This window comes from Solanum pennellii, chromosome 1 (assembly GCF_001406875.1).
Source record: "Solanum pennellii chromosome 1, SPENNV200".
NCBI lineage: Eukaryota > Viridiplantae > Streptophyta > Magnoliopsida > Solanales > Solanaceae > Solanum > Solanum pennellii.
Window position 1 is genome coordinate 82702021 of NC_028637.1, and position 26739 is coordinate 82728759.

At 32.4% G+C, this 26739-nt stretch overlaps 1 protein-coding gene across 1 annotated transcript in view; it reads right to left on the reverse strand.

The window, feature by feature from the left end:
• Positions 1–26739, reverse strand: part of LOC107001160 — a 38260-nt gene that overhangs the window by 2497 nt on the left and 9024 nt on the right. The window contains exons 4-9 of the mRNA XM_015199313.2: positions 25221–25310; positions 13257–13319; positions 12174–12260; positions 11649–11753; positions 988–1077; positions 763–852 (exon numbers count right to left, since the gene is read on the reverse strand). Coding sequence (XP_015054799.1) covers positions 763–852; positions 988–1077; positions 11649–11753; positions 12174–12260; positions 13257–13319; positions 25221–25310 — 525 coding nt within the window. The remainder of the gene's footprint in view (positions 1–762; positions 853–987; positions 1078–11648; positions 11754–12173; positions 12261–13256; positions 13320–25220; positions 25311–26739) is intronic.

Genomic DNA, 26739 nt, shown 5'->3' on the forward strand with positions numbered 1-26739 from the left:
TTATATATATATATATATATATATATATATATATATACATACAAGATCAATGATGGTTGTGCTTATGCATCTATTAAGATTCAATAAATAATTTTATGTGCTATGAAAGTTTCATCCTAAATTAGAATTTTATTCTATATAAATTAATATTTTTGTTGAAAACTAAATTAAAAAGATTCTATTTCTAAGGAAAATGTTAACTCGAGAGATGTACAAAAATGTTAACTCGAGAGATGTACAACTATAAACAGGCTTATATTTTAGCATTCAAATCTTATTAGATAATCATAATATAGAGATGTTTATTCAAAGATTCATAAACAATTTATCATTTATTTATCCCTTCAAACTTTGATGTCTTAGATATAATCATAAAAATTAAATGAGACGTCAAACATGTTAGAGAACTTCTAATACTAATACCACTAGTTCTATTATCTATATGTATTTAAATTACTACTTTACTTTTATTATTATTTATGTCACTATAGGCCAATTCGTTTAGTTAAAATACAGAATTGAGGGTTCACATAACCTATTTTATTTTAATTTTGATTGAGATATAGTTAAATGTTGTCGTTGTTGTTATGCGACCTAAATTATTTGCTGGAGGATTTTTTTGTCATTCTTCCATAAGATAACTAATATTTAAAAATTTATTACCAAACAAATCAAAGGATTTGTGTACATGTCTTACTAGAAAAAAAATTAAAAACCTTATAATAAGTATATTAAAGAGTAAAGGATTTTTTTAAAGCTTACCAATGAAAAACCAGTTTGTGGTGCAATCGAAGATAGAGGAACTGTCATTATTGCATCTATACGATCACCTTTGTGATGCTTATCCATTTTCTAGAAGAAAATATGAAATAAAAAAGTTATTACCGAATAGATCAAAACATTTAAGTACATCTCTTAATTGAAAAAAAAAACTAAACACCTTATAATAAGTATGTTAAACAATCGAGAAAATTTTTCAAATCTTACCAATGAGACACCACCTTGTGGTGCAATAGAAGATATGGGGATAGCCATTATTGCATTTCTGCGAGCAATTTCATGGTGCCTATCCATTCTCTAGTAGAAAATGTGAAATTAATCGAAGTTGTAATAGAATATCAAAGGTAAAGAAATAGTTGTTTTTCCATAAGTCTTATGATTTCAAATACAAGTGCAATGATTTTCATGAGAAACTCAAACTTTTTAGAAACTTTTCTAGCATCTTCACATTAATTTTGTTTTTATTCTTGTAAAGAAATTATAGTTTCAATGGTCACACAAACTAATTTATATTTTAACATATTTATTTATAACATAGTTTTAGGAGAGTAATAATAGTAAGTCAAGTGCTCTATGTTAATTCAAAGTTTGTTCAATTTTCATCAAATTTACCATGTTTAGTTAGTAGGCATTTAGATGAAAATTGGATAAGTGATTTCATCTCGTGATTAAAAATTATGAGATGAAATCTCAAATTCTCCAAAAAACTTAATTTGATAATTTCATATTAGGATTTCTGATTTTTCGAATACCAATATTGACCCACAAATTTATTTTTCATATATAAAGAATAATGATACCACTAAAGAATTTTTTTCAAGGATACGGATGGACTAATGAAATATATACAAAAAGTGAACATGATGATATATTTACTAATTCTATTAACCACGGTCAATTTTATTAAAGAGTTAATAAATTAAAGTTAACTACAACTCATTTTTAATATTATCTTTTCATTAAACAAAATAAACTTTGAACAATAAATATTGTATTTTTTTAAATAACTTTTTTTATATTGTATTGTTCTTTTAAGTTTTGTCCGGAGGTTTGTTTTATGTGGTATGATTGTAAAAATAAAAAATTGGGATACATTTGATAGTTTTCATAACTTATGGGAGTATTATATTATATGCCAAAAATACAATTTAAAAAACCAAATTGCAAGTAGAGACAAAGCTTGAACTTGATTTCATATTATCATTTTATCTCAAATGGTTGTCAATTAATCTATTATTTATTGTATTGATATAAAGAGTTCAAAAGACTTCCATATGTGGTGAGTCTAATTAAATATATATGTTTTATTTCCTTCATAACCACACGGGTTTTGTACCGAGGTCATACCATACTAATTTTCTAAGTAATGTATGGTTTGAATTTGAAAAAAAAATATTTTTTGTATTTTTAATACTCGAAAACAAATTCACTTTGAAAAATAAAAACATTCTTCACGCATCATCGGCATCAATTCTATAATAACTGTTCATTGTGATATGAATTTTTTCTTGGTGTATTTTAGAATACTCATAATCCCTTTTGGTTTAGAAAACCTTTTGATCAAATAGATTTGGAACTTAAAATACTTCTTTTATTTCATAGTGGTGAACTCCCTTTCTTTCTTCTTAGAGGATTAGGCCTCGTTGAACTTCATTAAATCCTTATATTATTTTTTGTTCTCTGTTATTTGTTTGTGTTGTGTGCTAGTTAGTCCTCTATATTCTCACAAAAATAAATAATGTTATATGGATTAAAATTATCTTGAAAAACTTATCATTAATTACATTAATTTAGGGCTTGACTAAGAAATGGCACAATTGTAAAATAGAACTTAGGCTTATTAAATAACGTTTAAAAGTATTATTTAAAATATTATTAGTCATATACTTGACGAGTCCTCAAATTAGACTCATCTAGGGTCTTATTTTAATGCAAATAGTATCCTCGATTGTTTATTTTATCTCGATATCTCATACAACACCTAAGTTTCACATATTTGTGGATTATATAGGAGCATGGACACTTAAGCGCAAAATGAAAGAAAAATGGAGAAAAAGAGTTGAAGATGCAAAGGTGCGCATCGCCAAGCACACTTGGTGATCCGTCGAATAGCAAAGTTTTGACTTATGTTACAGCAAGTGAGCCATGAATTGGGGCTTCGCTGATCAGTTCGGCGAAATAGAAGATTATCGCCCACCGATAAAGATCACAAGGACAAGGAAGGAATCATGCAACCGGTGACGAACTGAACGAAGGGTGATTTGCTGAATCATTCGACGATTCACAACTAACTATGCTGAAAAGATTCGCCAGCAAAATTCTGAAGTCTATAAATATTGAACGCTTTAATTATGATAAAGAAAATTATAGAGCAAAACACTTGATATTTTATTTTAGAAACTTTCTTCTTATGTTTTCTCTCATGTTTAAAGAGGGTTTTGTGGAAGCTTGAAGAAAGAAGTTCTTCTTCCAATTTTGGAAGTGGGTCTTCTTCATTTACCTTTTTTCTACTTTTAATATTAAATGTATTATACCCACTTGATATCTTTATCATTTTAAGTATATTTCATTATTACTTGATGTGTGGCTAAAAAAACTCATTTTTGGGGTGTGATTTAGAAATTATGGGTTGATTAATTTGTTGGGTCCTACTAGATTGTAGCTTAGATTGCATTTTAATGGTGATTTCACCTAGTGGTTGTGGTTTAACCTAATAGGTTTGTAACGTTAAATACAAAACTTCCCATGTATTTTGGCTTACTCGACAGATAGGTCGTGAAACTAACACCACTAGACTGATCTCCAAAGTAGTGGGTTGACATGTGGTTAAGTGAGAGATGGTGGCCCTAGTCCCATATTCAAGCATTCCCATCGAAAGAGTGAGTGTGGATAAGGCGTAGGATGAATAGTTTAGACGAGTGAGTCTCTGAGAAGAACCCATGTGATATGGGGTAAATTTCCTCAGAAGGAACTTCCTTTCACCTAAAGCATAGGCTAATCACCATTGCCTTGCGAAATTAGCTACCTAAAGCATACGCCCACCACTTTTATCTTAATATATAGCAATCACACCCAAGAACTCTCTCTCTCTTTTATTTTATCTTCCTTTTAATTTTTTGCTATTTTATTACTTGTCACAAAACCCCTTATCAATATTTGGCACATTGGTGTCACAAATTAAATTTGTTTGTTTTTGTATTCGAAAATGTCCTAATTTATCACTATTTAGAACGAAACTCTAAGTAGTTACTACCTTCACTACCACTCCATGGGACACGACCCCAACCCTTGGTTGGGTTACTATACTAGCTTCGATTCGTAGAAACTGAGACTATACACTAGTGTCATTGATCACGAGCTAAAATTAAAAAAAAAAGCATCAAAGAATAAAAATGGAGCCACTTCCAGGGAGTGTTGTCACGTAAAAATGTAGTTACTTATAGTTTTTAGTTCTTTGTAACGTAGCTTTTACTTATTTTTTTTTTTTGTGGTTCATTGTTTTGTGTGATTGTTTATTTACTCAGAGTAACAAGAATGGAAAACAATTGCAGACTTCACCCAGACCATCTCCTCATACCTTTAAGCATGTAGAGGATGAGACTCTTGAGGAAATGTGGTTGTAGTTTTAAAAAGTATTAGAACCATGCCCATTTAAGGGGATGACCAACAAGGTTTTACTAGAATGCTTATACTGAGGTATTAGGACCGAAACTAGAAGTATCATCGATCAACGTTTACCGGGAGGTAAACTCCTTCACCCCAACAAAGTAGTAGCCCAAACCCTTAATAATATAGCTATAACTTATAAAGGAAATGAAGAAAACTACGAGTGGGGTTCACTTATAGCTTAAGTAGACAATCTATCCAAGCGACTGAAGGAGATAGAAACACAAGATAAAATGGTGAATGAGCTGAAAAATAACATAGAAATGTTGTATGACACAACAACCCAAAAAATATAATCATTCAACATCAAGATGATAAAATTGTTGAGTTTATACCATGTCGTCATCCAACATTCGCGAGAGGCTCGCCTAACTACAGCATGGGTGAACTCGAAGAAGAAGAATAAAGGTTGACTGGCGTCGTGCCATAACGTTAACTAAGGCATTGTTAAGGAGGCAACCCAAAACCCTTTAAGTATTTTAAATATCTTATTTAAATTAAGGGTGTTTTGATTTTGTAGATTCATGAGTGGAGGGCTTCTGAAGGAAACGGTTTGTGGCACATAAATTATGTTGGCAAAGAGCCCACTTGATTGTTGATTGAGATAATGTCCGCTTTTTAACTCTACAAATAAGCTGGAGGTTGTGTACGACTCAGCGAAAAAAGAAAATCGCTTGGCGTATCCCCAATTAGCTGAGCAGAGTTTCAACTTACGTGACCAACGGAATCAGATATGAAAATGTTGTATAAAATCACTGCCTTTAATTCTCCACAATTTTTACATTACTACCATTCTGGATTTTAATCTTTACAAAACGGTGGTATCTCATAAGTATTTGAAGTTGAATTATTATTGCTTGAATCTAGATCTATCTGCCGCTTATCGCCTAAATTTTCATCAGATTAGTAGCAAAGATTTGTTCTACATGACCCTCCTTCAATTATGATATTTTCTATCTCGAGATATATTTTTCCCAAGTAAGGTATGCTAAACTTTCTGATATGGGAATGATAGAAATTTGAATACTCTAGGCGACAGTTATGTGGACACAACTAGCAGTTGAGTAGAGAATTTTGTAAATTCTCCTTGAAGGGCTACAAGGTCGATTTAAGGAAATTAGAGTTACAAATAAAGCATCAGCTAGTCTAGCGAGCAAGATATGGCCCACCGGGACACTCGGTGGTCATTAAAACTGATTGAGTTATAAATGGCCCCAGTCTGCACATAGACTGCGTTTAACAGTCGACATAGAGAGTTAGAGTCGCTGAATATTATATATAGTTTCCCAAACAAATTTTGTTTACATATCAACCAAAGCCCAGTTGAATCCTACTAATAACATCTGAATCTTATTATGATTGCAGGTATAGCCAGATCTAAAGTTATAGAAAAACTAACACCTCCTCAAGGAAAAGCAACTGGGGGTACATAAAAATACACGGATATGCACAGAGTGAGCCAAAATGAAGATACTTACTTCAAGTAGAAATGGCAAAGATATCCCGATTCCCCAACCAAAATCATTAAATAGGGCAAAGGATGATGGGTTCAGAATTATTCTTGATGAAAACTCTTATCCATAGATGGGGTGATGGATATATATCCTGAAATTATGAGCACACAGAAGTGTCATCACTTCCAGGTTTTCACTAAGTCGTATGGGTCAACCATTTCAAGTCTTGTTCGGGAGTGTTACACATCATATAAATCTCTGATTCAATTGGTAATGAAACATGTAGAAATAGTTAAGCCAATCAATTCTGTATTAGTACGGGGGACGGCTGTCCAGTATGATCCCGACAGTATTAGTGTTATCTTAGGTCGTCCTAAACGCATGGAGGAAGCATGCAAACACCTATCAAAAGCAATATCACTGGATAACATGAAAGATTAGTTAGCTCCCCTAATTTCATATGATACCCTAAATTGATTAAGGGCTGGCACAATAAATAAAAAGAAAAGACTAAATGTAGTAGCTCGAANAGCTCGATATTGGTTTTGGTTTTATCAGTAGCTCAATCATGCCTTCACAAAATGAATCTATCATACAGCCTGCAAGGGCCGCATGCCTAGGATGCTTTATTGACATAATTCAATTCAATTTGGGGGAGATCATAAATTTTGAGATCCTCATGATCTTAAAATGATGCAAAACATCAATTTCTTTCCCAGTATTGATCACTAAATTGTGCAAAAAGCTCAAGTACCTAAAGAAGCTCAAAGGAATATGTTAATCACTCCTACATCATTCACCGATATTTGAAGAATTGAAGCAGAATACCTTAAGGATCAGTAGGAGAACAGGTTAAAGGGAACGGTTTCAAAAACCATACAACTAATACAACATGGAAAATTCCTACTATGATTAGAAATAAACTTACCGCTATCATCGCACGTCAGGTTTACATCGCACAAGCTATGCTTTATTGAATAATAGAACTTGCTCAGACTCCGTATCATCGAATAGTTGCCCTAGAAACCTCTATTGTAGGAATGATCGAGATTGCTCTGACTATTGTTGTTATACCACTAAAAACAACTATTGATGAACTTCAAGCAAAAATGGGTGTGTGCAAACGTAACTAAAGAACCATTGATAAGATGCAACATAAAAGGATGTGATCACGATAATGAAAACGTAAACAGAGTAGGTGAAGTCCATCCTTATGTCTCGGCGAGTGACTAAACATGAACATGGACTCTTACAAAAAGCTACATCACTGAGGACACACCTCATACTGCTGACAAGGAACCAATGAGATAGAACAAATCTTGATGGGGGGCAGCAGTACTAGTTTCTATCAGGAGTAAACACCCTGCTATCTTCAATAGGGGGAAACACACCANAATCATGCCTTCACAAAATGAATCTATCATACAGCCTGCAAGGGCCGCATGCCTAGGATGCTTTATTGACATAATTCAATTCAATTTGGGGGAGATCATAAATTTTGAGATCCTCATGATCTTAAAATGATGCAAAACATCAATTTCTTTCCCAGTATTGATCACTAAATTGTGCAAAAAGCTCAAGTACCTAAAGAAGCTCAAAGGAATATGTTAATCACTCCTACATCATTCACCGACATTAGAAGAATCGAAGCAGAATACCTTTAGGATCAGTAGGAGAACAGGTTAAAGGGAGCGGTTTCAAAAGACCATACAACTAGTACAACATGGAAAGTTCCTACTATGATTAGAAATAAACTTACCGCTATCATCGCACGTCACGTTTACGTCACACAAGCTATGCTTTACAGAATAAAAGAACTTGCTCAGACTCCGTATCATCGAATAGTTGCCCTAGAAACCTCTATTGTAGGAATGATCGAGATTGCTCTGACTATTGTTGTTATACCACTAAAAACAACTATTGATGAACTTCAAGCAAAAATGGGTGTGTGCAAACGTAACTAAAGAACCATTGATAAGATGCAACATAAAAGGATGTGATCACGATAATGAAAACGTAAACAGAGTAGGTGAAGTCCATCCTTATGTCTCGGCGAGTGACTAAACATGAACATGGACTCTTACAAAAAGCTACATCACTGAGGACACACCTCATACTGCTGACAAGGAACCAATGAGATAGAACAAATCTTGATGGGGGGCAGCAGTACTAGTTTCTATCAGGAGTAAACACCCTGCTATCTTCAATAGGGGGAAACACACCAACACACGGAAAAACAACTTGAACAGGATTTCTTTCCTTACTCTCTCTTCCATATAACTTTGAATTAACTTCTGTGTACCATATGAACTGCACTTGAGGACAACTGCTTTTTATTGTAGTAGGGTGAGGCCCACCTTGTTTTGTTAAGCTGAATTTTTGCATGTTTTGAGATGGGTTGTCTTTTTGAAATTGTGTTTTAAAATCTTATTTTTGTGGATTGTTGAGCTTATGGCTCGCTTTTTGGGGTCTTAATTTCAAAATAATTTTTACCCTTCAAAAAGTTTACTTTCGAAAATTTGCCCCTCTTGTGATGAAAGTGGTTGTTTTTGTACAAATTTAAGTATTGGTTTAAATCATACCGATAACTTAAAAGGTGCTCTCAATCGAACAAACACGAATGTACGGGTACCACAAAAATGAATGAAGTTACATAGCCAATATGTGAACTCTTAGCATCTCGCAGTCATTAACCTATTATTGAAGTGATTCTTTTGCAACGACCATTGCACACCAGCAAAAAATTGTTGTCTTATTTTACCTAAGTTTTAATGTTTTCTGTGATGATCTTACTTTGAACCTTGGATGAATAAACGTAGAAATTTCCCAATTAGTTAGTCTGATTTATTTAGAAAGGTGTCCTCTTGAGATGATCTTAGGCTCTAATCAAAGAGTCTAAGCCAATTTTGACATATACCTCTTCTGTGGCGTATACCGTGAGCGTGTGAAACTCAGTTGAACACCCTTTGAGCCTTACCTCTTCTTTGGAAAAAATTTATGACACCAAGACCTTATGGTATCCATCACGTATAATCCACTTGATATGTAATATAAGTGAATAACCAACATAGGCCAAAGCCTAAGTTGGGGGTGTGGTAAGAAGGGAAAGGAAATGTCAAGAAGTGCAGGAAAAGTCTCACAAACCAATGGTATTGCGTAGAAATGGAAACCCTTCATACATGAAAAAAGGAAACAAAAAGAGAAGAATGAATAAGAAGGTTGTGGAATAAAAGCACAAAGAGAAATCAGATTTCCAAGCAATCCATGGAGAAGAATGAAACAATGACTTAAAGGCACTTGACTAAGGATTTATCAATTAACAAAGAAGATGTGTTGAGAAATTCACATCTCATTGAGAAAAAATCCATCGAGCCTAAATGACCATACCTTTGTACTCAGCCCCCATTAAATTTCTTAGAAACACATTTTTTATCTTGATTGAACGAAACGAAAGTCAATTGGAAAATAAGGGCAAACCTATGGGTGAAAACATGCATTGTACCCCCTCTTTGTGAGTGTGAGTATTGCATCAGATACATGACCTTAAGTTAATAAATCTACGTGTATGAAAATGGAATCATTCTTTGTGTAAGGTCATGTAGATACTTTTGTTGAGCATGAACTTTTATTAGAAGACAGTATTGTGAGCTCGAGAATCTTTGGTAATGGTGTGTCACAACTTGAATCTTTGAATATACAACTGAGGTATGCATGAGTAATTTAAGTCTTGTTGTGCGTATTAACAATTGCGTTTTGTGTAGCACTATTTGAGATATCTTACTTAAACGGATGAACTTAATTTTATCTAAGGACAAGCAAAAGATTAAGTTGGGGGTGTTCATGAGTCCTCAAATTGGACTTATCTATGGCCTTATTTTATGCATATAAGGTCCTTGATTATTTATTTTATCTCAATTTACGATAAAAACTCCTAAGTTTTAGGTATTTGTGGATTTGGTAGGAGCATGGACACTTAGGCGTATAAAGGAAAAAAAGGGAAAAAAAGAGCTGAAGATACAAAGGTGTGCATCGCCAAGCACACTTGGCGATCTGCCAAATAGAAAAGTTTTTTCCTTCTGTCATAGCAAGTGAGCCTGAAGGAAGTGGATCAAAAGGTGACAAAAATAATCAGCCGAATCTTCGTCGATCAGTTCCATGAAGCAGAATATTACCGCCGATCGATCCAGAACACATATATAAGGAAGGAATCATGCAAATGGCGATAAACTCAAAAAAGGGCGATTCAGCGAATAATGACTAACTGCTCCAAAAAGATTTTCCAGTACAATTCTGAAGTCTATAAATATTGACCTCTTTTATTATTTAGATATAGTAAATTAGAGCGTAAAACAATTTTACACTTGATATTTTATTTTAGAAATTTTTTTTATAAGTTTTCTCTAAATTTTGAGAGGGCTTTGTGGAAGCTTGCTGAAAGAAGTTCATTTTCTAATTTTGGAAGTGGGTCTTCTCCATTTACCTAGCTTTGCTACTTTTTAGGTGTAATCTCTAATACCCACTTGATTTCATTATCATTTTGAGCATATTTGATTATTACTTGATATGTGGCTAATAACCCCCTTTTCTTGGGGTGTGATTTAGCAATTATGGGTTTATAGTTTCAAAAACAAAACTAACCAATGTCTTTTTGCTTTCTCGAGGAAGAAGTCGTGAAACTAAGACCACTAGATTGATCTCCGAAGGAGTGGGTCGATATGCGCAAGAGGGTGAGCCCTAGCTCCATACCCAAGCACCTTTATTGAAAGAGCGAGTTTGGATAAGGCATAGGCTAGATAGTTTAGACGAGTAGGTGTCCGAGAGGAAACCATTTGATATGGGGTAAGTTCTCAAGAAGGAACTTGCATTCACCTAAAGCTTAGCCTAGTCACCATTGTCCTGCCAAATTAGCCACAGAAATCATATATCCACCACTTTTATCTTTACATATAGAGATCACACCCCAAGAACTCTCTACCATACTTGAATTCCTTTATATTTTTTCTATTCTACTACTTGTGACAAAACCCCTTTCAATAATTGACAATTTTGTGTCACAAATTAATTGTGTTAATATTTGAATATGTCTTAAACTCTCATTATATAGAACGGAATTCGAAGTAGCTACTACCTTCACTACTACTCCCTTGGGACATGACCCTAACCCTTGGTTGGGTTACTATAATAGTTTCGATTTGTAGACACTCAAACTGTATGCTAGTGTCGTCGGTCATGATCTAAAGCTAAAAACAAAAATTAAGCATCAAAGAATCAATTTTCCATGTGTTGCATTTTATATGGAACACTTTGTTAAATCAGTCTAAAAATATAACATATGTGTGTAATTTGAAAATATTTAATTAGACTATTTACCATTTACCATGTTGGTTTTACCTTATTTGGCAAAATATTCATAAAGGTACTATTATGTATAAAACTTCATATTTGTAAGGATGATTTTGGAACCTAAATATTAAAGTCTTGCCATAATTGTTTTTAGTCAAACTAAATCATATAAATTTAAACGGAAAGAGTACATATTTAAATTATTATTAGATGTATGACATATTTGAAAAATGTTGTTGGAATACAAGTCTTTTTTTTTTTTGATATAGAGAAGAATATTGTTCTTTATTTTATCACACAATTCGCATTAAAAGTTACTCAAGAATCCATAAAAATATTTTTTTAAATGAATTGTAAGAAAATAAACTAAAACTTTATAATTGGAGAAACTCTTAAAAATCATACCTCTAAAACATCGGCTATTGATTCATCATGTGTCATAAAATATGTTGGAACTTCCATTAATATTGCATCCTTATCATCACCATCTTTTCGTTGTTTATCCATATTCTAAAAGATAATAAGAAAAAATTAGTTAGATATTTAGTAGAACAAAAAGTTGTGTGAAATAATGCATGGTTTTCTACACGTTTGTGTGGATATATCAAGTAACATTTTAAGAAGATAATCTAAGAGATAGAATACCTAATTTATAAAATAAAAAAATGAATGTTGATCAATGTTATGCACTTTTTAAGAAGATACATGATGGTCGTGGTCATATAAGTCTTAAGATTACTAAATTCGTGATAAATAGTTTCATCCTATTGGAATATGTAGCTCGTCTCCTGCTTTGACTACAATTCCTAATCTATCTAGTAATCCTAAGGAAAAGGGATACCTTATTTAGTGTAGATTCCATCAAAATATTTTGTGCATATCAGAAAAGGACGAAAACTAACACCTTGTAATTGGATTTCTAAAACTTACCTCAACAACATCATATTTTGTTTCTTGAGATTCAAGTAAAGGTATGGGAACTTCCATCAATGTTGAATCTTGACCACCAACTTTGTCCTGCATATCCATATCCATGTTGGAAATTTAAAAAAGTTAGTTAAAACTTTTGTAATTTTAAAACTTTTATGAAGTGATGAAGAAGGTTCTAAAAAAAGATATGAACTATTCGCTTACTATGTTTCAAGTAATATTTTAAGAACGTGATCAAAATGATACAAAAATGAAAAAAAAGGCTTAAAAACTGTGTATTCATCAATAACATATATTATGTAACTAGATCAATGATGGTTGTTATTATTTGAGATAGTTTGGTCATGTCATAGCTTGAGACTATGAAAAATCGAGGCATTAAATATATAAGAAAAAGGTTGTCTATGAAGACTTATCATTTTTGACATAATGCATATTTAACTAATGATATTGCACAACACAGAAAAATATGTACATGTGTGTAGCTACTACCAAGTATTAATTTTTATGTCTCATATGTTTGCATTAATAAAGATATAACATTAATCATTCATATATAAACTATTAAATCTCTATGTTTTTAGGTTTGAACCTAAGTCATTAACTAAATTTTTTTTATGATGCAACCATCTATTGAGTCTTGATAGTTATAAATGATTAGATAACAAAATCTCATATAATTTACATGTCACTTCAAAGGTTTCTGAAATATTATAGTTCATTAATTCAATTCATTTATTGCATACTCCATCTCTATCAATCATCATCATCATTGTTCACCATTCCCAACTATTACAATCAATACCCCACAACTACCATCATCTACTACCATCACTATCAATCACTACAATCTACAACAAAACTTAACATCAAATATTTAACCTCTTTTAATTTGTATGAGTATTTATATATTGTTGTCATGAAATGATTGAATTATTTTTTACCCTAGAGAAGAAAATTATTTTTCTTTCATAACACAATTATCATAAAAAAGTTGTTCAATTATCTATCAAAAAATATTGTATATTGCTTATAAGGAAAAATTAAGCACCTTATAAGTAGACATGTTTTTCAAAAGCATACCTCTAAATCATCCATTAACATTGCATCTTCGTCCGCACAAATTTGGTGTTGGTTATTCATATCCTGGTAGAAAATAAAAACCAAGTAAAAAGATCTTTTGTAAGATGGATATAGAAAAGCTTTTTTTAAAAAAAAATATATATAAAAACATCAAGCTTGCTAGTAATGATATTTATGTGTCACGTAATATCATAAGAACTTAATCAAAGTGCTAGAATGCATACACATAAAAAGTCAAAATAAAATATGTTTGTCCATCAATTTATAGATTCAAGAACAAGAATAGTTATTGTTGTGGTGATGAAGTTCAAACGATTTACCAAGTACATTGGTTGTATCATTAAAAAACTAGACTTAATCAAACTTTCTTTTGAAAAACGTTATATATTTTGAAAAAAAAAATTCAATTTTTAAAGTCATTGTTTTTTAAAAAAAAAATTTAAAGGCGCCCACAACCTTTAGATCTATAACAATTTAAATTAATTTTTACCCATAAAAAGAATTATTTCTCTTTTAATGGTAAAACCTAAAGATGATAAAATCACTTTTATTAGAACTTTCATTCTTAAAATAAAAATATATTGTAGGTATAAAGAGAGAAAAGATATGTAAAGCATAGATCCATATAAAATATCGAAATTCGATCTACTGTAATCATAATTCTTTCAAGATTCATTAGATTAGTGATCAAAAAAATTATCTTATATTTGAATTTAATTTAAACCAAATTAAGAAATTTGGAGAAAATCAATTTAAAAAACTTCTCAGTCCAAGAAAATTGTTAAAAGTGGCTACTACCTTTAGATCTATAACAAGTAAAACTAATTCCCACCATATCAATAATTATTTCTTTTAAAATTTGGTCAAACTTAAAATGATCGAGCTTCTCTCATTCTCCCTAGATGTACTAGAACATGAATACGTAAAAGTATAAGAGAATATTAATAAAATCAAAGAAAAAGAAAAAACAAAAAGATCCTAGATAATTTTATAAGAGAAGATATATATATATATATATATATATAAACACACACAGATAGATCAATGAAATTAACAAGGCATAAGTGTAAACCTCAATCTTTTTTGTGGCCGATTAACTGGATTAAGAATCTTGTATGATAGAATGAACACAAAAGGCGGAGAAGGCAAAGTTAGGGTAAAAAGAAACTACCTATATATATACTTAGTGTCTTTACTTTTTTTTTCTTTGAACACTTTTTTGGTTGGTAGCATTAAAGGCAAATTTATGTAATGTTCATTTTGAATGTTTTTTTCACTAAAATTATTTTAATTATTTTTCCTATTAAGTCATCAAACTATAACTTTATTCCCTAGTAGCAAATAATTTCTCTCAATAGATTTTATAGTTGGCATACCATGTCGTATTAATTTATTATTCTCTTATAATGTATGATAAAATAAATTTTAGTAGCAAATATTAAATGTAGTTTTTTAATTTTAGATGGATAAATCAATTTAATTTCGTAACTATGTTGAAATGAAATTATATCATCCTAACGAGGATGATATTCTCACGACTCAAACCGTCGTGAGTGGCACCAACACTAATCAACCTTGTTGGAGAATTAAAGACTAACCCAAACTAACCCACACTGTATAAATAAAACCAACTCTTGGTAAGAAAATATAGAAAACAATTAATTTACTAAAGAATTAAATCCATATAAACTAAATTAGATAATTAAAACAATAGTGACGCAAAAATTACCCCATAACTTAAAATCATCATACCAAAACTCTAAATAGTTGAACTTGAGACGCAACCTCCAAACTGAACATTAACTAAAACATATAAGCCTATGCCTGAATAAATGGATAAGAAGATTTAGAAGGATCCATGGTATCCTGAAAGATGGACCTCACCCTTGGACTAGAAATTAGATATTTCCCAACAGAGGTCTCGAAATAACCGCCAAAAGAGGTCTTTTACTCAACATGAAAAAGAACATGGATACCACTACACAAACCATAGAGTACTAGTGGGATCACATGGAGACACAAATATATGGATGTAAACGGTATGTACAATATAGTAACATAGAACAATGTATAACATAACAACAATTATCAACCACATAGACTCTGAGTCACGTGTCTTGAAACAACAACACTTGGGTCAAATAATGTATAAGTACATCTCTCACATGATCACAATGAAAATATTGGGTCCTCTCAACGAACTAAAAATCACATACATGAAACTCTCATAGAAACCAAACTATGGTTGTTAGTGTGCCGACATGGTACCCGAGCATGCATAATTAGTTTACCAATATGGTATCTGATTCATTCATTGTTAGTCTACCAGCGTTGTACCCAAGACAACAAGTAAATACAAACATTCATTAACAACCACATAGCATAATGAACAACACCAATTGAAAATCACAACTTCATTAAATGAAGTTATAACCTATATGATGTAATTTCATATGTCTCCCTACCATGAATTACAAAAATGATAATACGAAATATTTGATATGCATTCCTACATAGTTTGAAACATTGTCGCGAACTGAAAAATGTGTTTGATATCATTCTTTTTTTCCCACCAAGACAAGAAAACCTAAAACCCACAGATAACGATAACAAATAGAATTATAGAAAAATAAAGTATATCACCCTAATGAAATGTAGAAATCATAATAAACTTCACTAAACTATAACACCTTAGACTGAATAAGAGGAAAACGCTGGACCCCATAGCAGGGCATATGCCGTGAATAAGACCATTATGTGGCACCCTCATTGTGTCTCACACCCAATAACAAGATGGAGGAACAAGAACACTACAAGGTCCATGGAACTCAAGACGAGCTGCCAAGTTGGCGTTGAAAACAAATAAAACCACCCAATGACTTGTGAGGGACCACAGACCACTAGACTGTCCGTTAAACCCCACACGGTCCGTTAAGTCGCCTCTAAAAAAATGACCCTGTACCACCCCAAATTCTATGAGAAACCACGATTTCCCATACGACCCGTGGTGCTTCATAAAGTCCATGAATGGGCCTGTGAAAGAGGACTATAATCTTTTAAGTCACGGTATTTTTTTTCCCCTATAAGTTATGCAGTTAACCAATGTTATTTTATGCTTAAATTACATTTGTTTACTCACTCTAACCCTTATAATCGAGTTAGAAATAACCTAGGACCCTAATTTTCCTAATATCATCCAACTTAAAAAGAAAAGCTTACAAAGAGGCGATAATTTCTCCCAAGAACATGTAGAGGTTTTCCTCATGTTCAGCCCCGAAATCCAAAGATTTTATGTTTAGTTTTCATCAGCATTTATGTTCGATCTTACTTTTTGGTTTCTTTGACTTATAAGGTCCCTTAAATTAAGTTAGTTCTTTTATATCTCATAAACTTTTCAGATCTATGGTTTCTACCTTTTGAAGATTTGTTCGTGAATTAGTATAGTCACATGAATAGAACCAAGAACACTAGGTTGTGTAAATTTATAAAATATCACGAATCATAAATGCAAGGAAAATAAGACTAAATCATTCCTCAAAGTTTGGAATGCAAATCTTCACTATATATATGTTGCATTCTTAGTTAGCATATTAGTTCTTTGAGATACTCATTATTTCACTCCATTTAAGCTTCTCGTATTCATCTGGGAATCGACTTAGAACTAAGTTGGATTAGAGTTCAGGTACCCTTAAGTCCCAAATCAACGTGCCTACATAAGTTCATAAGTCCTATTTGTTCGGCATTCGTTTAAGTGACCAAACCATAGTCAACCCTATACCCCTAAAAAGGGCTCACATGGTTTATGTTGGTTAACCGAACCTCCCACTGTCAGAATGTTATTGCATTTACATATTTTTAGCATTTACATAACTATACAATTTAGCCTGTTAGCTTCACGATTAGTACTTGTTCGTTCCACCCAGTTTAGTTTAATTTTGCTTCAAAATAATTTATTACTTTGTTTAGCTTATATATACACACATCCTACATGCTCTGTTCATTCAAAGTACTGACACATACTTTTGTAATACATTGTTTTATAATATAGGTTTAGAAGTTAAGCATCCAGATCACTCTTAGTCCAACTCCCAGTTTGAATTCATCAAATTTAGTGGTGATTTCTCATTCTTCAAGGGCAATACACATTTTTTACTTTTAAGTCTTTATTTCAGTTTTCAGTCTTGATAGAGTTAGCTAGGGGCATGTCCTTGAAACTCAATTCTTTTAGACGCTTTTTAGAGAATATATTAGTTTCAACTCAAGTTGTTAAGTGTTGTTTGGTCATAACAAATATCTTATGATATATCAAATAGTTAGACGAATTGGGTTTTCCACATTCAAAATATCCACTTCTTTTAGCTTCCGCATAGTACATGATTTACTTATTTATTTTTTTTAGTATGCCTTTTGTCTGCCAGATTAGAGGTTAGCTTGGGGTCACTCATAATCATAGGTATCGTGATACGTTTATGGGGTAGCCGTGGGATGTGAAAAACTTCATATGAGAGAATCAGTTCAACAGTCTTAGGTGTCTGAGATGCGCACTAGGCACTAGTTCTTGCATGGGTGTGTAGCGTACAACACCAATAACGGAGAGGGTACTAGGTGTTCTAAGAATTTTCTCTTATTTTGTTATTTTTATTGTTCAGAATGTGTAATTCAACCTCTCCTTTGTAATCCATTTTTATGCCTTTTATATCATGCATCCTTGTAAAACTAATACATAAAATGCTAACACAGTTTTTCCAGTCCTGAAACATGAGGTTACAAATGCAAAATTCTAGAACGCAACCTAGCTTTTGTCTGACACGTATCCAACTAAAACAATCAACATACATTAGTTTAGGAAAACCTTGAAGGTCGATTATCTATAACCATGGTTTGAGATTTTATGCTTATGAATCCTCCTAAGTTCTAGGGTTGCAGGTAGATGAGGAACCACATAACTTCATTAATGAGGTCAAGAAGATTTTTTTGTAATGTAAGTGATAGTACCTATAAGGTGGACTAGGCATCCTACCATTTTAAGGATGTGGTCATATTTTTTTCACATAATAGAAAGACAACTGGGGTGCGGATGCAGCTCCTATGACATAAAACAACTTTTCTTGGGTTTTTTTGGATAGGTTCTTCTCGAGACTGTTTAGGGAGGCTAAGTACTAATTAGTCATAAACATGAAGTAGGGTTCTATTGTAGTCTAACAATACAAGCTGAAGTTCACGCAACTCTCCAGGTATGCTCCACATATGGTTGACGATTTAAAAGCACAAATGAGCAAGTTCTTGTTTGAAGTATCCGATCTGGTGAATACTTAGTGCGGAAAGGCCATGTTATTTACAGATATGAATGTATCCAAACTAATGATTCATTCTCAGGAGGTTGAGGGAGATAAACGTAGGTAAATAGACAAGGATACCAATAAGACTAGGATGGATAACTATGAGTACTCTCAGAAGATGCCACGTAGTAGAAATCGCTCAATGTTTCAGTAGAGGTCTACAAACCCAACACATTTAATAAGCTAGCGCTTCGTCCCCCATGTTTCAACATGATAAGAAAGGGGGAAGGGAGAGCATTAGACTCTAAGTCACAAGGGAGTGCTTCACGTAACCAAAATTTCCCAACTTGTCAAAAGTGTTGAAGAATCATCCAAAAGAGAGTCATGCAGGCATAGAAGGGTTCTTTGGGTGTGGTTAGTCAGGTCATACGTTGAATGATTGATCCTCTTCAAGTAAAATGCAAGAGGTAACATGTATCTATCTACAACTTCAGCAGCTTCAACTGGTCGCCCTAGTCAGCTAGGTGCTTCATCTAGTTGAGATGGTGGTCAGTGTCATATAACATTGTATGCTCTTCAAGCTTGCGAGGAAAAAGAAGATTATCCTAATGTGGTCAATGGTTTGTTGCAAGTCATCCATTTAGAATTTTTATGCAACGTTTCATCCATGGGCTACACTTTCCTTTTTTCACCCCTTATATAGAATTACACATTTTGTCAGTCCCAAAACTATTTCAGAATCCTTATGAGTCTCTACTCTAGGTTGTGACCCAGTTATAGGTAGATGGGCATACAGAAATTGCATTATCACTATTTTTGAGAAAGTTACCACAGCAAACCTTGTAGAGTAAGAAATAATAGATTTCAATATCATTTTGGCATGGATCTGTTACATTCTTGTTATGACTCAGTTGATTACAGAACTAGGATATCAATTTTAGATTACGAATGAGACAGTCTAAGAGTTGAAGGATAGTAAATAATTTCATGTTGGTCATGTTATCTATTACCTTAATCTTATGAAAATGATTTCTAATGGGTATATATATTTTCTTAATCTGGTTAAGGATTAGTACTTTGAAACCCCAACTCTATAGTCAGCCGTAATCGTAAATGATTTTCTAGAAGTGTTGGCAGATGTTTTTTCAAAAGATCTTCCCAGAGTCCCGAAAGGGTAATAACATCAGAGTAAATCTGCTTCTATATACCAACCCTATCTTGATTCCTCCTTACATAATGTCTCAATCTAAGCTAAAGAAATTGAAAAGATAGTATAAAGAACTTTTATAAAAGGTCTTCATCTGACCCACTATCTCTATATATGGTGATCTAATATTGTTCATTAGAAGGAAAGACGATTCTCTCATAATATGCATTGATTATAGTCATATGAACATAGTCAAAATGAAGAATAAGTATCTCATCCCAGGGTAATAGTTTATTTTCTAAAATAGACCTCAGATTCATCTATAATCACAGAGCCAGAGATAACAAATTCCCAAAGATAACCTTTAGTTCTCAATATAGACAATATGAATTTTGTATTTATGTCTTTAATACTAATCTATGATATTGTAGTTTTCATGGACTTAATGAATAGGGTTTTCAAACACTATTTGGACTTTAAATCACCGTCTTTATCGATGATATCCTCATGTATTCTTGGAGTAAGGAAGGACATGTGAATCATCTGATAGTTGTTCAATAAATTCTCAAAGATCGCCAAATATTTGCTAAGTTCATCAATTTTGAAGTATCTTTCCTTAGTCATGTGGTATCTTGCAAAGGGATCCGAGTGGGTTCTCACAAAAATGAGGCAGTACAAAATTATATCAGACCCACCACTTAAACTAATATTAGAAGTTTTTAGGATTTGGCTGGTTAATACCAGAGGTTTGTTGAAGGATTGTTATCCATAGCTTCCCCATTAACCAAGTTTACTGATAAGAAGGTGAAGTTTTAGTGGTCCGATGAGCATGAGAAAATCTTGTCATAACTGAAGACCATGTTGACGAGAACTCTTGTCTTGACTCTATGAAATTGGTTAAACGCTATTGTGGTTTATTGTGATCAATCTAGGGTTAGCCAGGTTATGTGTTGATACAGTAAGTTAAGGTCATAGCTAATTCTTAAAAACATAAGGTCTACGAGAAGAACTACCCGACTCATGACCTTGATATTGAAGTTGTAGTGTTATCCCTAATAATTTGGAGACACTACTTGTTTGGTGTTAATGTTGATCTGTTCACATATCATAAGAGCCTCTAGTATGTGTTCAACCAGAAACGTTGTATATTCATCAGAGGAGATGGATTGAATTTCCTAAACACTATGACATGTATAGGTTCTATCATTAGAGTAAGTCAAATATATTGGTTGACACCCTCAGCAGAGTATCAATGGGTAGTCTAGCACATATTCCAGAAGAGAAGAAAGAATTAGCCAAGGATGTTCACTCGTGGGATAGTTCAGAATTTGTTAGAATCTTCCTTGGTAGTGGAGGTTAAGTTAAAAATGGATACTGATCCTATATTATATCAGTTGAAAGGTTCAGTTAATCAGCAAAGAGTTGAAGTTTTCTCTGAAAGGGGTGATCTTGTGCTTTGTTACTAAAGTCACTTATTTGTTCATAATATGTATGATTTGAGGAAGCAAATCCTTACAGAAGCACATAATTCCACATATTATATTTATCAAAGTTAAACGAAGATGTATCGTAATCACTGAGAAGTCTTTTTATGCAACAACATAAAGAGAAACATCATAGATTTGGTGGTTAAGTGTCCTAATTGTCAAAAAGTTAAAGTATAACATCAAAAATGAGTAGGTGTGACTTAATATATTAACATTCCTACATCAAAGTGAGAAGTGATAAACATGGATTTTGTTATGGGTTCACATCTTACTCGCAAAAATATGACTCTATTTGTGTGATAGTGGACAAAGTCAATAAGTAAACTCACTTCTTGGCTGTCAAGACTATAAATTCAGCTGAGGATTTTACCAGACTTCAAATCAGTGAGATACTAAGGTTGCATGGGGTTCCCTTTTCTTTATCATCACACATAGGGGGTCCTCGATTTACCTCTGATTTCTGGAAATTATTTCGAAAAGGGCTTGTTAATGAAGTAAATCTCGGTAAAATATTTTAACCGTAGATATACATACCATAGAGGTCATGTCGAGAGTATTCGTTTTAGATTTAAAGAGAATTTGGGATAATCACCTACCTCTTATAGAATCACCTTTAAAAATACTTTTTATTCCAGTTTCAGATGGGCAATTTTGAGGCATTGTATGGGCGTAGATACAAGTCCTTTGTTTGGTCATTCAAAGTGGGAGATGCAACATTATTAAGGTGAGATTTGGATCATGAGTTGATCGAGGAAGTTCATTTTAGCAAATATATACTAAAACCAACTCAAAATCATCAGAATTACTATGCACATATAAAGAGAAGGGACTTAGAGCTGGAAATCACTGACTGGTTTTCTAAATTTGTTACCCATGAAGATAGGTGATGATATTTTGTAAGAAAGGGAAGCCCAATCCCAAGTATGTAGGTCCTTACATAATCATGAAAAGGGTTGGTAATGTTGCTTATGAGTTATAGCTAGCAGCAAGATTAGCAGTTGTTTACCCACTCTTTCACATTCCTTTTTGAAGGACTTTGTGGGTGATCCGGCTTCGATAATACCTTTGGACATTGTGGGTGATATGGATTTGATAATACCTTTAGAGAGTGTTGTTGTGACGGATAGCCTCACCTATGAAGAGGTTCTAGTTGAAATTATTGGACATCTATTGGTAGGTTTAAAATTAAGCAAGTCGCTTATGTAAAGGTTTTGTGTAAAAGTCACTCCATAGATAGACATACTTGGGAAGCAAAAGATGCCATGATTGGAAGTATCTATAACTTCCAGGCAAAATGATAGTTTAAACTAGAGCCTAAGTGTATGACTAAAAATCCTAAAAATGACTCCCCGGATGTTAATAAGTCATTTACGAATGATATGGGGTTAAAGTGAGGCTCATCCAAGAGGAAAGTGCCAAGCGAAGGGGATCAAACCAAGTCCAAAGGCCAAGACTACCACTATCCAAGAGAACAGTGCCTCACCTTGTAACGACCCGAGAGTACCCGCGAGTCGTGACAAGGCGTACTTGAGCATAAAGGTATTTCATACAAGCCTATTAGCATTCATTCATCACAGAGGCAATAAAAATACTGCGAAATATAAACATTCCTCAGTAAAGTGAAAAATAGAAAACTCGTTTATAAAACAAAGAAATACTAAGTCTCAACATAGCAATCTTAGACATCAAATAAATTTCATGAGGACACAAACCTTTACAATCGAAATAAACTACTAAGAATCTATTACATAAAAAGCAAACATAAGAATTTATTTTCCCTCGAATCCATGAGGATGTACCATGTATTGGAGAATGGAGATCCAAGTCTTTAACTAGAGAATACACCTAGCACTTTCAACTTACACATTGTACTAAAAACATAAAGAATATGGTATTATCACAATTAAGCCCTAAGTATGATCACCATGAAAAAATATGATAACGAGGGAGATTTTGCCTAAAGTCATGCTTTTATGTCATTTTGTAAAGCTTCATGAACACTTGAACAGTAAAGGCATAGCATAAGTCACAACCAACACGCAACTAACAATATCTCATTCAAGTCATTACCTTTACCCTTTTAAACTTAAGTAGTCATACTTCAACTAGTACAAACATGAAATACAAGGGCACATACTTTAGTAGATCATTTCATCATAGTAGTACTTCTATCTAAAGTTACCCTAAGTCACCCTTACGTAAGTCATAAAGTGGCAGTCCATACTACTTCTTCATTTCACACATAAGTTTTCCTCAAGGCTACATTTAGACAAGAACCTTTATTTTTCAACATAACATGCTAAGTAACTCATTTCATCAATATATGAGAAACATACATCACATTGTAGAGACAATTAATCGACCATTCATTATTAACTTCATTTAGAGGACCTTCACATTAGTCATGAAGACTAAGGGAACTCACTCTAGCACCTTTAAAGCATACTCGTGCCATGTGTAGATAACATCTCATATTACTACCTGAACGTTGTAGTACCTATCAAGTAACTAGAGTGCACATCCCAAATCATGGGAATAGGAATTAACCGACAGGGTCCATGCACGCTAAACATGGAGTCCGGTGTTCTATCCCCACACACCCTAAAGAGTTTTTCTACTTTGAAAGCGTAGAACTAGTACACATCAATTGTTTATTTAGAGGATATCACAGGATGTACATTGTTCTGTAGCCTCTCACCTGATAGAGACACCATCTTAACCATATCCACTCGGTGCTTACCCTTATTTCCCATAGATTAGTTTCATTCACATTTGTGAAAAAAATAAAGCACCAACATTTGGTCTACCAACTCATAGTACTTCTACTAAGAAGGATTACAACTAATAGGTCTACCGATCGAGGTTCATTAAGGATAGCTCATTGACTTTCCAAGAAGGTTGCCTTACATATTGGGTCTACCGATACAAAGTTCATCATTCACATAGGGTTATAGACTCATCATAAAGGGGCACCAAGATTAGGTCTGCCTATCCAATACATAGTCTAGAAATCATTTATTCATTTACTGAAAGGGCACCATATCTAGATCTATTCGATACTAGACATTCATTAATTCATACATTTGGACATATAAATAAAAATACATTCCAGTCTAGAAGAGGATGCACTAGCCTTCTAATTCAAGACACATATAACTTTACATTCATTTATACAAGAATAAGATGCATAAGACTACCAATTCAATAGTATTTAGTATGATTATACTTTCAATCACAGTGCATTCACATTCTATATTAGTTGATCACTTTGTCCTTCATTTCACACGCATGCTTTACATCACGTTCCTCAATAAAATCTCATGATAATTCTTTACTTCCACACCATATTCCTTCATCTACATAATCACAATGTACAAAGAAAATAAACACCTCCACCATAAGTGGATCACACATCAATCTATCACAATTTTATATCAATTTTACATTCACATGAAATTAGGTCAGACTTTCCCCTGTCGAGGCTATAATAACAATTCCTCTATTCACCAACACTTCACCATGATTAGACATAGATAATGATACAAATCAAAAATCTAAAGTATTCTACACATGAATCTATCATCATTTTTTATATTAAACAAACCCACTTCATAAGGTCAAATTTAGGAATTTAGAGAAATATGGGTTCATAGATTTTTCCATCATAAACCATCAAGTAAACATCAATATCATCATAGTTTATCATTTGAAAACGTTTGATTCAAGAACCAATGAGTTCTTGTGAAATCTAAGTTGTTATTTAAAAAAACAAATGCTTGAAAACATCTTTGAAATTGACTATAGGGTGAAAACTATGTTAGTTGTCTATTATTATTATTGTTATTAGTAGTAGTAAAATTATTCACATGAAGTATTTAAATATTGTTGAGATACATATCAAATCTTTAAACTTTTGAGAAGAACATTTTTCTTGTTATAAAAAAGAAATAACATTAGAATTTGATTATGTATTAGTCAAAATATTTTCATATATGTATTAAAAGGAAAAAAACAAACAACTTATAATTGGAGGAACTTTAATAAAGCGAACCTTAAAAATATCAGTGTTAGCTTTTTCTAGTGCAATAAAAGATATCGGAACGTCCATTAATAATGTATCCTCATCACCATCAACTTGGTACTGCTTATCCATATTCTATTCAAAAGTATGAAAAAATAATTAGATATTTTTAAAAATGAATAAATGTGTGGAGTTATTGAGAGAACGTTCAAAAAAATAAAAAAAAATTGATCCTTTGCTAGGAATTTACATAGACACACGCGCACGGACGCAAACACAAATTATATATAGATATATACACACAAACACACTTCTTTGGAGTATTTCTTTTTGGAGCTAAGGGTTTATCAAAAATAACTAATTTACCTCAAAGTTGTTGATAAGGTTTGTGTACACTTTATTCTTCTCATACCTCATTTCGTCAAATTACACTAGGTTTCTTGTTGTTTATATTATTATTATAGACATGACATATATAAATATTGTTGTCATACATATCATATCTTTTCACTTTATAGAAGATCATTTTCTTCTTTTCAAAAAGAAATTAACATTAAATTTTTGTTTAGTTATTCATCAAAAGATTGTTGGATATGTATTAAAATGAAAAAAAAACTTATCATTAGAGAAAAATTTTCAAAGGGAACCTGCGAAAATTCAATGCTTGCTTTTTTTAGTGCAATAAAAGATATCGAAATGTCCATTAATATTGCATCTTCATCACTATCAACTAGGTACTTCTTATCGATATTCTAGTTGAAAGTATGAAAAAAATAGTTAGATATTTTGCAAAATGGTAAATCTTGTGGAATAATGGATGAGAAGACTTTAAAAAAAAACATCAAAAATTCTTGGTTGCTAGGAATCTACACACACGTAGGCGCGCTCGCACACACACACGTACACATATTTTATATGACAATATATATATGATGTGAAACTTTCATCCTAAATTAGACATTTTGTAACAAGATCAATGATTTATGTGATATGAATGTTTCATCCTAAATTAGAATTTTAATTTATATAAATTAATATTTTTTTTGAAAACTAAATTTAAAAGATACTATTTCTAAGGAAAATGTTAACTTGAGAGATGAACAATTATAAGCAGGCTTATATTTTAGCATTCAAATCTTATTACATAATCATAATACAAATATGTTTATTCAAATATTCATGCACAATTTATAATTTTATTATCCATTCAAACTTTGATGTCTTAGATATAATCATAAAAATGAAATGAGACGTCAAACATGTTAGAGAACTTCTAATACTACTACTACTAGTACTATTATCTATATGTATTTAAATTACTATTTTACTTTTATTATTATTTAAGTCACTATAGGCCAATTACTTTAGTTCAAATACATAAATAAGGATTCACATAGACTATTTTATTTTATTTTTGATTGAGACTATAGTTAAAAGTTGTCGTTGTTGTTGTTATGCGACTTATATTTTAAGCTTGAGGATTTATTCATCATTCTTCCATAAGATAACTAATATTTAAAAATTTATGACCAAACAAATGAAAAGATTT